Source organism: Myodes glareolus, chromosome 3, assembly GCF_982192425.1.
Source record: "Myodes glareolus chromosome 3, mMyoGla1.1, whole genome shotgun sequence".
NCBI lineage: Eukaryota > Metazoa > Chordata > Mammalia > Rodentia > Cricetidae > Myodes > Myodes glareolus.
In genome coordinates, this window is record NC_142028.1 from 23,905,936 (window position 1) to 23,917,103 (window position 11,168).

Genomic DNA, 11,168 nt, shown 5'->3' on the forward strand with positions numbered 1-11,168 from the left:
CAGCAGTGCCACCCAGGGTTTTATTCAGTAGGTAGTTACAGTAGTGTTCTTGTGCTCGCTGTGTCCTGCAGCCTAGGGTGGCCCTTTGCAAAGCTCAGGTGCAAGCTAAGGAAGTCAGGCGGGTCAGCGAGGTCAGCGGTCACTTCCTCCTTCCCAGGCCTCTGTCTGAGCTCTCCAGCATGATCAGGAACACTCTCAGAAAACCACCTAACAGGACTCATGGGAGCACCCATCCCCCACACCCAAACCCAACAGGCTTTTCTACCAGGACCACTGGTTTGGGAACATGGGGGTGTCAGAAAGAGCGGTAAGCAGGATCCTGGCAAGCCAACCTGTATGTCTAGATGCCTAGAGAACCCACACGTCTGGAAGAAACTGCACTGCAGGTCCTTCCCCCAGTGCAGCCCTTGTCACCCCACCCACTCCTGGCAGTCTCTAGATAATGATCTAAGGATATAAGCTTACAGTTATAATTAGAGGACAATTTGGGGGACTTACACCATTTACAAGGGTTATCCTGCCAGGAGCAGCAGGTGACAATGGGGCACTTCCTGATCATCACTGCTTTTGTCACACCCACCCTTCGGGTACCAGCAGAGAGAGTGGAGGACTCAGACTCTCCGGAGACCCTACTGCATGCACAGGTCCCAGCAGTGGCTTCGATGTGACTATCTCTTGGCATAATTAGGTAAAGGGCACAGCTCAGCCCTTGCGTGGCAGCTTCCCTCAGGGGCCTTGGGGTACACTGAGCCTTGTACTACCCAGTCACACAAGTGCCAGGACAGTGGGGAGTTTGAGTGGCAAGGACAAGGCCTTGGCTCTATCGCAGCTCTGGGATGAACTGAGACCAGTTGATGTTGTCAGGGCCCAGAGGGTCCTCTTCCAGGCCAGGGAAGCTAATGTCTAGAAGGATCTTGCTGAGGCTGTCATTCATTGTGTCCAAGACCAGGCCTTCTGTGAGAGAACGGTTGGCTGAAAGGCTGGGGACTTGTGGCTCGGGGGAGCCTGGCTTGGGGACCTCGAGATGTGGAGGTGGAGAGCTGCTGAAGGGGTCAGAGGCAAGGTCAAAGGGTTCTGAGTTGAGGAGCTCCCGGGGTGAGTCAAAAAGGGGAACACTTTTCAGAGGTGTGGTATTCAGCTCCATCAGCCCCAGGGAGTCAGGCAAGGGGCCAAAGGTGCCTTGGGGGGTTCGTACTGGGCTGAAATCTAACCCCCCAACTTTGGCTGGGGGTGTAAGCCTCCAGGACTCAGGGGTTCTGGAGAGCACAGACTTGCTAGGAGTGGAGGAGATGGGCAATGTCTCCTTGACGGGGGTCTTGAAAGGCACCCCCTCCTCCTGAGGGCAGTCGAACTGGGAGGCAGGCTCTGACGACTCTGCCAGGAGTAGGGGCTCCATGGCCGGCTGTAATGTGCTGGGGTCCTCTGAGAAGAGTAGTTCAGGCTCATCCAGACAGGGTGGCCGGAGATGCTGTTTCCTCCGAGAGCGGCTCACCTCCCTCTTCTCTCTTCGCTTGGTCACCAGCATTTCTGAGACACACCGGGCTGGGGACCGGAGCCCACAATAGGACTTCTTGGGCTTTGGGGTAGGAGAGCAGGAAGAATCTTCCCAGGAATTGGACAGTTCCTCTTTCAGTGATGCACACGGAGACGGCCACTCTTCCAAGGGAGGGCTCTCCACTTTGATAGGCCTCTCTAAGTGTGCCAAGTCCTCCCCAGGCTGGATTTCTTCCTCCTTAATGGATTGAATAGGAAGCAAAGACAGTAGCCCTTCTTCAAGCAGGGGCTTCTCCTCCTTCACTGGTCCGGCAGCAGGAAGTGGGGCTATCCCTTCATTGGCTAGCAGTACCTTGGGTGCAATTCGGACTCGCTTGCTATGACGAGCGAGCTCTGAGCTCCTAAGTGAAGCTGCCAGAGGCAATGGCATCTTTACCGAGGGCTGTAACACCAGAGACTGGTTCACTGGGAACTGGATGGGCACCAGGTATGAGCTGACCCGTGGGAGCAGAGGCTTCATCTTCCGCCCTAGGAGGAAGCAGGAGAGATCAGAGGTAGCAAAGCTATGGGTCCACTCCAGGAGCCCTGCTTAACTGTGTGCTCAGATCCTGAAAGTTGGAGACAGAACCTGAAGCTAGGCCCAGAACCAGATCGGGCAGGTCTGAGGCCCACGCCTATACTCACGTGCGCCCAGCGGAAGTTCAGTTTTGATGGTCACATTTCTACGGAGCTCAGGATTGGGTCGTTTCTGTTGCTGTTTTTGGGAAAGAAAGAAACCAGGGCTAGTAAGGTGAGGGGAGAGAGCAGAACCCCGACAACTTGAGCTGATGCAATTGGCCTAACCAACAACCCAACTAGAAAAGGCTAGTTTGAACGATGGATGCAGGTAAGTACAGTCTGTCAAGCCATGCTGGGGGGAAAATGGACAGAAACAGACATATGAGGAGAGAACAGGACAATGCGACACCCATGATCCTCACCACCCCCAGGGAATGCAACAGCTACCAGAGAGACAAAGGAAAGGCAGGCTGAGAGAACAGGCTGCTGCTGCTGCCTGCAAGGCCCATGCCATGCACTTGTTCTTGCAGTGGCAGGTCCTGTAGTGCCCAGGTTGCTCTGCTCAGCACACCTTTGTGATGCTGTGTTTAGGGTTAGCAGTCACGGGGCCAAACACAGTCCCCTCCCCACATCACAGCTTCTCTGCCCACTAAAGCCATGCTGAGCAGTGAAGGGAAATAAGGCCAAGCCCGGAGCCAGAGGAAAAGAATCTTACTGATTCCAAGTTCTCAGGCGATTGTGGAGACCCTGGTTCCAGTGGCTGGTGGCGGCCAGGCATCGAGGGAGAGAAATGAGATGAAGTTACCACTAATGTGGTCAATCTACCCAGACTAGGAAGAAACCTATTTGATGGGTACCAAGGGGCACCATGGATAATGGTCCCTTCCAGAAGAACAGCACAGCAACAGCATCCTATGGGCACTCAGAAGTTCCCAAAACAACTTTTTTTTCCTGAAAACATGTTCTTGTGGTTCCATTTCTGGTCTCTAGACTTAAAGAAAGGTTTCTTTGGAGGAAGACTGAAAATACAAACTATTGGGCTGGAGAGATGGCTCAGTGGGTAAGACAGATTGCTGTATAAGCATAAGGATCTGAGTTCAGATCCCAGCCCTGCATTGAAAAACAAAGTCAGGGATGGCCATGCAAGTGCTTATGCCCCAGTACTATGAAAGGTGGGGTGGAGACAGGCAGACTCGTGGGGTTTGCCGACAATCAATGTACCTCCAGTTTCAATGAGAGACCTCAGCCCAAGGAAATGAAGAGTGATAGAACAGGATACCCAATGTCTTCCTCTGGCACATGGCATGTGCACTGACACAAAGATGCTTCCCCTCATGCCACGCCATTACTAGGCCCATTCCAGATTCATTCATCAGAACCCAAGTTAGAGACCTGGAAGCTGTAGTAACAACGGTCTACTTACAGGGGAAATTAGGGAAAGATTTCTCGATTTTGGACCAGAACAGTTCTCTTTGAGTTCTGGTCTAACGCAAAGGGGTGTTATTTGGTATCTGTCGCCTGAGGTCAGGGCACTATGCAAGCCATTAACTGACTGATTGGTTCTAGCTCTCTCTCAATCAGAGAACATCAGGAGGAACACTGCTCCTTTCCAGAGGCTCTATAACCAACGACTCTGGCTCTCTAGCTCAAACGGGGACAATCACCTTAAACACTTGGTCCAATGTCAAGTAGCGATTGGCACTTGGGTGAATGGTCCAGAAAGAGACCTTGCCATTGGCAGACGTCTCCCGCACAAACATGTCATGGAGAGAAAGGTTGTGACGAATGGAGTTCTGAAAGGGAAAGGTGAGCAGTTAGCAGCTCCGTGAGCTTGGGAAACATCACCCTTCGAGTGAACTGGGAAAGGTAGGGGAGTCTCCCGCTATCATCAGCACAGACTATGCGCAGGGTCCTTGCAATCTGACCTGTTGGCACCTCCCTTCCTGAGGTACCACACTGCAGAGCTAACCTCAGCCATACACCCCAGGAGATAAAGATTGGTGACACCCCTTCAGATGGTTACAAAAACAATAAACCATAACAACAAAAAACAGATCTAGCTTATCTCCAGGCTCTTAAAGTCTGGGGCTGGAAGCTTCGCTCTCTGTTCCTGCGCTCTACCCCAGTGCAGGACAGAGGTGAAAGGAACCCTGAAAAGGAACTTTACACCTGCAACTTCTGCCTATCATCTGAGTGGAAAAATAAAGACAGGCAAAGCCGGGCACTCTGGGTTTTCCATAAGTGTACCACGCCCTTTGGCATCAGGAGAGGTGAGAAGAGTGCTGCCTACCGCACGATCCAGAGAAATACTGAAGGTACAGGAGCAGCAGCAGGAAAAACTATCTCCATGCCTGGACACGTGGTGAACACCCATATTCCCAGTACTTAGGAAGACAAGGCAGGAAGATGCAGAGTCCAGCTAGGCTGGGTTACCCAGCAAAAGCCTATCTCAGAGACTGGAAATTTTGATTTTAGAGATTTAGGAACATGCCAATGTGAGGATCAGATACAACTGAAGCACTGCTACCTGTGGCCAGGTGTCAGACAGCCCAGGTGTCAGCACTGCAGGCAAGCCACGCAGGGCAGGCTGCAGAGAGGACATGAGGTCACATGCTGGGTCAAGTAGGAGTCGGATGTCATTCTTCCTGGCAAATCCCACTTCAAATCCAGGCTCTTGTGCGTGGCAGGTAAGTACTCTGCCACTAAGCTACACCTCCAGTCTGGCAAATCCCATTCTACCCAAGCTTTTTGATGTAACGCAAGGGACTGAAAGATGGGTAAAGGTACCTGCTGCCAAGCCTGAGCTCAATCCCAGAATTCACACTGAGAGGCGACTCTAACAAACTGTCCTCTGACCTTCACATGCCCACCACACACAGACCACTCTGCAACAAGCAAATAAGTAAACACAAATACATATATGTATATATATTCATATGCACTCTCTGATTCTGACACAGATTCCCAGGCATCTGTCTTGGAGTCCCAATGCATGAGATGAAAAACAAGACAAACCTGCCCAGGTGGGTATGGTGGGCACACATTTGCAACCCCATCTGCCCCCAAGGTTGAAACAGGAAGATTGTAAGTTTGAGGCCAGCCTAGAGCACATAGTGAGACTGTCTCAAAACAAGGAAGAAAAAGAAAAGGCCCAGCCCACTAGATGTTCCAGGAAGTTAATTTTGGGGCCATGAGGTTCATCTCACAATTTTTTTTTAATTATTATTTTTCATTAAGACACAATCTGAAGCAGAGTGAGAAAGAGTTATACCAGAATGAGCATAGTACCTTCCAGCCTGGCTTGGCGATGTGCTTAAAATAGGGGAAGTGGTCCTCAATCCAAGTGTAGATATCTTTCAAGGTCATACGCTTTCTCTCAGTGCTGTTGATGGCAAATTGTATCATGGCCATGTAAGAGTAGGGTGGCCTCTCAGACACAGAGTCCTGCCAAGACGTGGCTGCTCCTGAGGGCTCCTCAACCTGTGGTGCGAGAAGTCAAAGGGAGAGGGAACGGAGAATGACACAGAGGAGTTCACGGAAACCACCCCCACCCCGAGTCCGCTGAGCAGCGCTTCTCTACCTTCCTGATGCTGTGCCCTTTAATACAGCTCCTCATGCTGTGCTGACCCCCAGCCATAAGATTATTTTGTTGCTACTTTCTAACAATAATTTTGCTACTGTTATGAATCATAATGTAAATATCTGATATCTGACCCCAAAGAACCACTGTTTTAGTCTTTACTAAAACCAAATTTTTCCCTCGCTCTGAAATAGATTTGCAGAGCTACAGAGTTCTGGAACTCACTCTGTAGACTGGGCTGGCCTTGAACTCACAAAGATCTGCCTTCTTCTGCCTCCCAAGTGCCGGGACTGAAGACCTGTGCCATCTCTGACCAGGAAAATAAGCTTATTTGAGACCATCATTTCATAATGGAATTAAAGTTTGCGGTCAGTGATCAGGCATTGTTAGTCTAGGCCCCCAGCAATTAGGAACTGATTCACTTCCATCCTCTGCCTGAAGATAAACTGCCTGAGAAGAAGCCTAGAGGCTGGGAACACACATAACTCAGTTGGTACAATATTTGCTCAACAATCAGGAAGGCCTGGGCTGGATCTCCAGCACCACATCAATGGACTGATAATACATGCATCTGCAAAGTCAGCAGCAGGGCAGGGTGATCTAGAACTCAAGGTCATCCTCAACCGCATAACCTTTTCTTTTGGTTTTTCAAGACAGGGTTTCTTTGTGTAGCTTTGGAGTCTGTCCTGGAACTCGCTCTGTAGACCAGGCTGGCCTCGAACTCAAAGAGATCCTCCTGCCTCTGCTTCCTGAGTGCTGGGATTAAAGGCGTTTGCCACCACTGCCCGCTAATTCTCTAGTTGGGGTCTGCACAATGGTTTGTATGAATCCATGCCCATTTTCAGACCTGCAGGTCGAAAGTCTTAGGTCTCAATTCCATTTGTAGTCCTGATGATCTGTAAACCCATCCTGTTTCAGTGTTTGTAGAGCGGCCACAGTCAAGTGTGGGACAAATGCTTTCAAAGGACACCTCTGCAGGTTTTACACAAAGATCTGATCATTCAGTTTAAAATTTTGAGATATAACTTTACACATACACAACTGTATGGGTTTTTATGTTGTTTGTTTTTTGAGACAGAGTTTCTCTGTGTAATTGGTGCCTCTCCTGGAACTCACTCTGTAGACCAGGCTGGCCTCGAACTCACAGAGGCCCACCTGCCTCTGCCTCCCGAGTGCTAGGATTAAAGGCATGTGTCAATACTGCCCAGCCAAAAAAAAAAAATTTTAAAGAAAAATGACACAGAAAAGCACTCAGTGGTGTCGGTAAGAGAACTTGGATGTTCTGTTCCAGTAGCTCCTTGATCCATTTCCCTTCCTAGAAATCCCCTGCACTAAGCAGTTCTCTGACTTCCCTAAATGAGTGAGTGACGGAACAGTTCACCTTAACCTGATTCTGCTCCAGGTGACAATTCTCCTTCTCCTCCATCTCCTGCTTAATGCTGCAGGGGCCCAGCCCGTCAGAACTCATCTTCCCAAGCCACTGGATATTGGTTAAGCTGTTGTCCAGCGTGCAGCCTGCTGCTTCGCCACCAGCTATAAGGAAAAAAACCCAAGACTCCATTAGCAGCCTCTTCAGATGCCCTGCAGCTCCATCAAAATTGATGGCTGGAGATAACCCTCCGACTCAACTTTTAGGGAAGGGGAATACATGCTAAATCACAAATAATTGTGCCTTCAAGTTACTCTGCCCCATGATGGATTTGAGGAACCTTAGACATCTGTCAAGGCAATTTTTGGATAGCTACACGAGAAAGTCACTTTTCTTCCCTAGGCTCCAATTTATTCCTTTAACATGGAGATTTACTTCCTTACCGGATTATGGTGGTCTGAATAAGAATGGTCGCTATATGCTCATATATTTGAACGCTTAATCACCAAGTAGCACTATCTCAAAGGATTAGGAGATGTGGCCTTGTTGAAGGAAGTGTGTCACTGTGGGTGGGCTTTGAGGTTTCAAAAGCCTGCGTCAGGCCCAGCTTCCCTCTGCCTCTCTCAGCCCACAGATCAGCAAGTAGCTCTCAGGAACTGCTTCAGTGCCTGCCTAAATGCTGCCACGCTCCCCACCATGATGACAATGGACTAAACCTCTGAAACTGTAAGCAAGCCCCCACTTAAATGCTTCCTTTCATAAGAGTTGCCTTGGGCATGGTATCTCTTCAGAGCAATAGAACAGTGACTAAGACACAGGTCCGGACAAAGAATAAATCAAAACAGCCAACCAACCAGTCAATCAGCAAATCCTTTTCCAATATAAAGAGAGAGATGGGAATGCTACATTACTGTAACCCTTTCAACAGTGCCCAGACGGTTTGCTCAAAGTTTCAGAATAAAGAAAAACAAGTCTTTGCCTTGGTCCCTCCTAGATTCCTATCTACCACATTCATCAGCTTGACTGACTTCAGGCAGGGAGGAAAAGGCCAGCCTTCACACTCCTTTGCCTTACAAACCACATACCACAGCTTTCCTGTCTTTGCCTTGGAAGGGCTCCAGGTGGCTTGGGAACAGGCACACCCTTAGCTGCTGGCTTTGGTCCCAACGTCTCAGTGATCGCTTCTGTCCTCTTGGAATCATTGCTGGTTTGGGCTTGCAGCTGGGGACCAGGAGGGTGAGATGAGGTCCCCCCAGAGCTGATGAGGATGAACTTGTTGGGTCCGCTGCTGCCGCTCTCTTTCCCTTTGGCAGTTAGTGCTGTGATGATGCTTTGGATGTCAGCATTGTTGGGGATGGCCACCACTTGTGTGTTGGGCATGGTGGGGTGGTTGATAATCTTGATTCCAGCTGGAAACTTACAGGAACTGGACTCTGCCACCTCCTGGGAGGCCTGTGCTTGAGTAGGCTCCTGCTGGGCAGGGGGTCTCTTGGCCTCTTCCTCTGATGTTTCACCTGGGGCATTTTGAACAGGAAGGGGCAGCCTCCGTCTTTTGAGAATCAGTGGCCGCCGGGGGCTGGTTCTCATCATGAAGCTGTGCTCTCACTCTCCATTGAGAATCACAAGCACTGACCCTGCAGGGGCAAGGAGAAGCTTGGTGTCACAGATCGGCGGAGTGGAGACAAACTGGAAGGGGTCCTTTGTATGACTGGTCACAAGCAGAGGCTCAGAGGCCCAGGGGAATGCTGCCTGTGTCCCTGTGGAGCCCTCAGACAATAAGGACAGAACCTGGGTTTGTTGTACACTTGTAATCCCAGAACCTACAGCCAGATAGTGAGTTCAAGGTCAGCATGGGCCACATGAGACATTGGCTCAAAAAATAAAATAAAATGAAATGAAATGAATGAATGAATAAATAAAGCCCTACTACTGACCAAGGAAAGCTAAAAATTACAGTAAACAAGCAAATTCAAGTGGAGAACATGGGACTGAATTGGAGTCAATGATCTCCTGGAAGCTTACTATTGGCCAGGCCGTGGATATAATACAGAGTGCTTGCTTAGCTTCTGCAAGGCCCTAGGTTCATTCCCAGCACTACAAAAAAGCACACAAAACCCAGATCGTTTGGGGTTGGCAAGATGGCTCAGTGAGTTAAATCGCCTGCTGCTAAGCCTGACACCTGAATTCAATCCCTGGGACCACAAGGGTGAAAGGAGGGAACCAATTCCAGCATTGGGCACCACCCCCCAGTAAACACGTGAAAACATCTTTTTTAATGTTTGGCTAACAGAATAAGTGAGATGATATCTATAACAATGTGGAAAAGCTGCCAGTCCCCCAGAATTCAGAAGGTCACTTGCAATGACTGTAGAGAGAGGTGAAAGATCAGAGAATGGATGGACAAGTGGCAAGTAGGAGTCCTGACAAAACTCTGATTCTGCCACCCGTTCTGTGATACAGTCTTGGTGCTATCTGCAGGTCAGAGGTTCGGTGCACACAGTCAGAGGCACCTGTGAAATCACCTCCTAGCCTGCAGGATCTCCCAAGGGGGGAAACTTCCCTATTCAAAGCGTGCAGTCAACGATTTCACATTTTCACTGCTGGTGATTGAACACACAGTAGGTAAGGACTCTACTACCCCCCTGAGAGCTATACCCCCAGTGTCTTCATCGTCTGTCCGTGTCCCCCCCCCACCCCCGTGGAGGAAACATAATCTCTTCTAGCCTGGGTTGGTCTCAAACAATGCAGCTGACCTTACATTTCTGATTCTCCTGCCTACACCTGCTAGAATCACAGGCATGGTCATGAACCAGGTTTTTGTGTTGCTGGGGATTGAACCCGGGGCTCTGTGGTGCTTGGTAAGTGCTCTACAATAAAATCCCCAGTCCTCTCGCATTAAACAAAATAAAACAAAGCAGTGACATCTCTGTACTTGCAAATATTTATGGCATTTGAATTTTGTAAGTATGTTACTTTATATACCTTAACTTTCTGCTTCCAAGTAAGATTGTAACGCCCATCTCTCATGTGGGATTCCCCTCTGTATGCTATGCATATGCTTTAGTGCCATCGGTTAATAAAGAAGCTGCCAGCCGTGAAACAAACTAGCAGTCTCGGTTTATACATCTCCTGCCTACTAAGATGTGCTACCATCAACATGCTCAAGGTGGCTTTTATTTTTGAGACAAGCTTATGTAGTCCAGGCTGGCTTTGAACTGCTGAGCCTTTGGTCCCCACTTTTGTAAATGCTGAGATTACAGACATTTGCCACCATGCCTGACCATGCTAAAGCGCCTTTGAAATGCTAAGGGAGTAGTCTTTTCTTTAGAAGAAGCATTTTATAGATTTTTATAGATATACAAAATAACTTATCGTTAATTTAAATCCTGTCATTCTATTTTGAATGACAAAAAACAGGGAAACCAGCTCTTTTCTTTTCTTTTCTTTTTTTTTTTAGAACACCTGCCAAAAAGGATTACCCATTTTTGACATTTGCCAGCTGCTTAGGATTCTTAGGTCCCGTCCATCCTGTGGCTTCCTTTTCTTTATATTTCCTTTTCTCTACCTTCAAATCTCAGTCCACCCCAATCAAGTAGCAGACACCCCCACACCACACGGTATTTCTCGTTGACCTTTTCTCTTCCTAATACTCCCTAAAACCTTCGAACCGGACGCGACTTGCAGAGTCACCCCCATTCTCCACACCGAACCGGGAACCTTGCAACACTCAGCTAAGGATCCCGCCCTGCAACCGTGGAGGCGGAGGCAGGGTTGACCGCCTGTGCAGACTCAGAGGGCAGGTCTGTTCCCAGGACCCCCGGGTGCTCGGAGAAGGCGGCGGGAAGGCCGAGGCCGGTGGGCTCACACCTCCTGCCCGGCGGTCCCCATCACCCCCTCGCGCCCCGCAGCCCCGGCAGTCCCGGCTCCGAGCCCTCCCCTGGCTCGGCCCGGCCCGGGACTTTCTTTCTGCACCGCACTCACCTCACACGCCACGGTTGCTCCACGCGGGGCCGAGGTAGGCCCGGGCGGCGGGTCCCGGAGGGACGGCCGGGGTGGGAGCCCGGGGCGGGGTGGGGGGGAGCCCGGGCCGGGGGTGGGTCCCGCAGCGCCGCTTTCAGTTGTTCCGCTGTTTGAAATTGGCGCCGGCGGAGCGTTGCGATCACGTGA

The 11,168-nt window shown here is 49.9% G+C and overlaps 1 protein-coding gene across 3 annotated transcripts; it reads right to left on the reverse strand.

The window, feature by feature from the left end:
* Position 1: 1 nt before the first annotated feature.
* Foxm1 (forkhead box M1) lies at positions 2-11,168 on the reverse strand. 3 transcript variants are annotated; one of them, XM_048444035.3, is made up of 8 exons: positions 10,983-11,168; positions 8,087-8,635; positions 7,020-7,165; positions 5,341-5,532; positions 3,717-3,845; positions 2,768-2,812; positions 2,179-2,248; positions 2-2,022 (listed from the first exon to the last, which is right to left on the reverse strand). In XM_048444035.3, exons 2-8 carry the CDS (start codon positions 8,589-8,591, stop codon positions 821-823), a joined length of 2,289 nt encoding a protein of 762 aa, XP_048299992.3. In that variant the 5' UTR covers positions 8,592-8,635; positions 10,983-11,168; the 3' UTR covers positions 2-820. The 3 variants fall into 3 exon arrangements, with proteins under 3 accessions (XP_048299992.3, XP_048299991.3, XP_048299994.3); XM_048444034.3 differs by having other exon boundaries at positions 7,014-7,165; XM_048444037.3 differs by lacking the exon at positions 2,768-2,812 and having other exon boundaries at positions 7,014-7,165.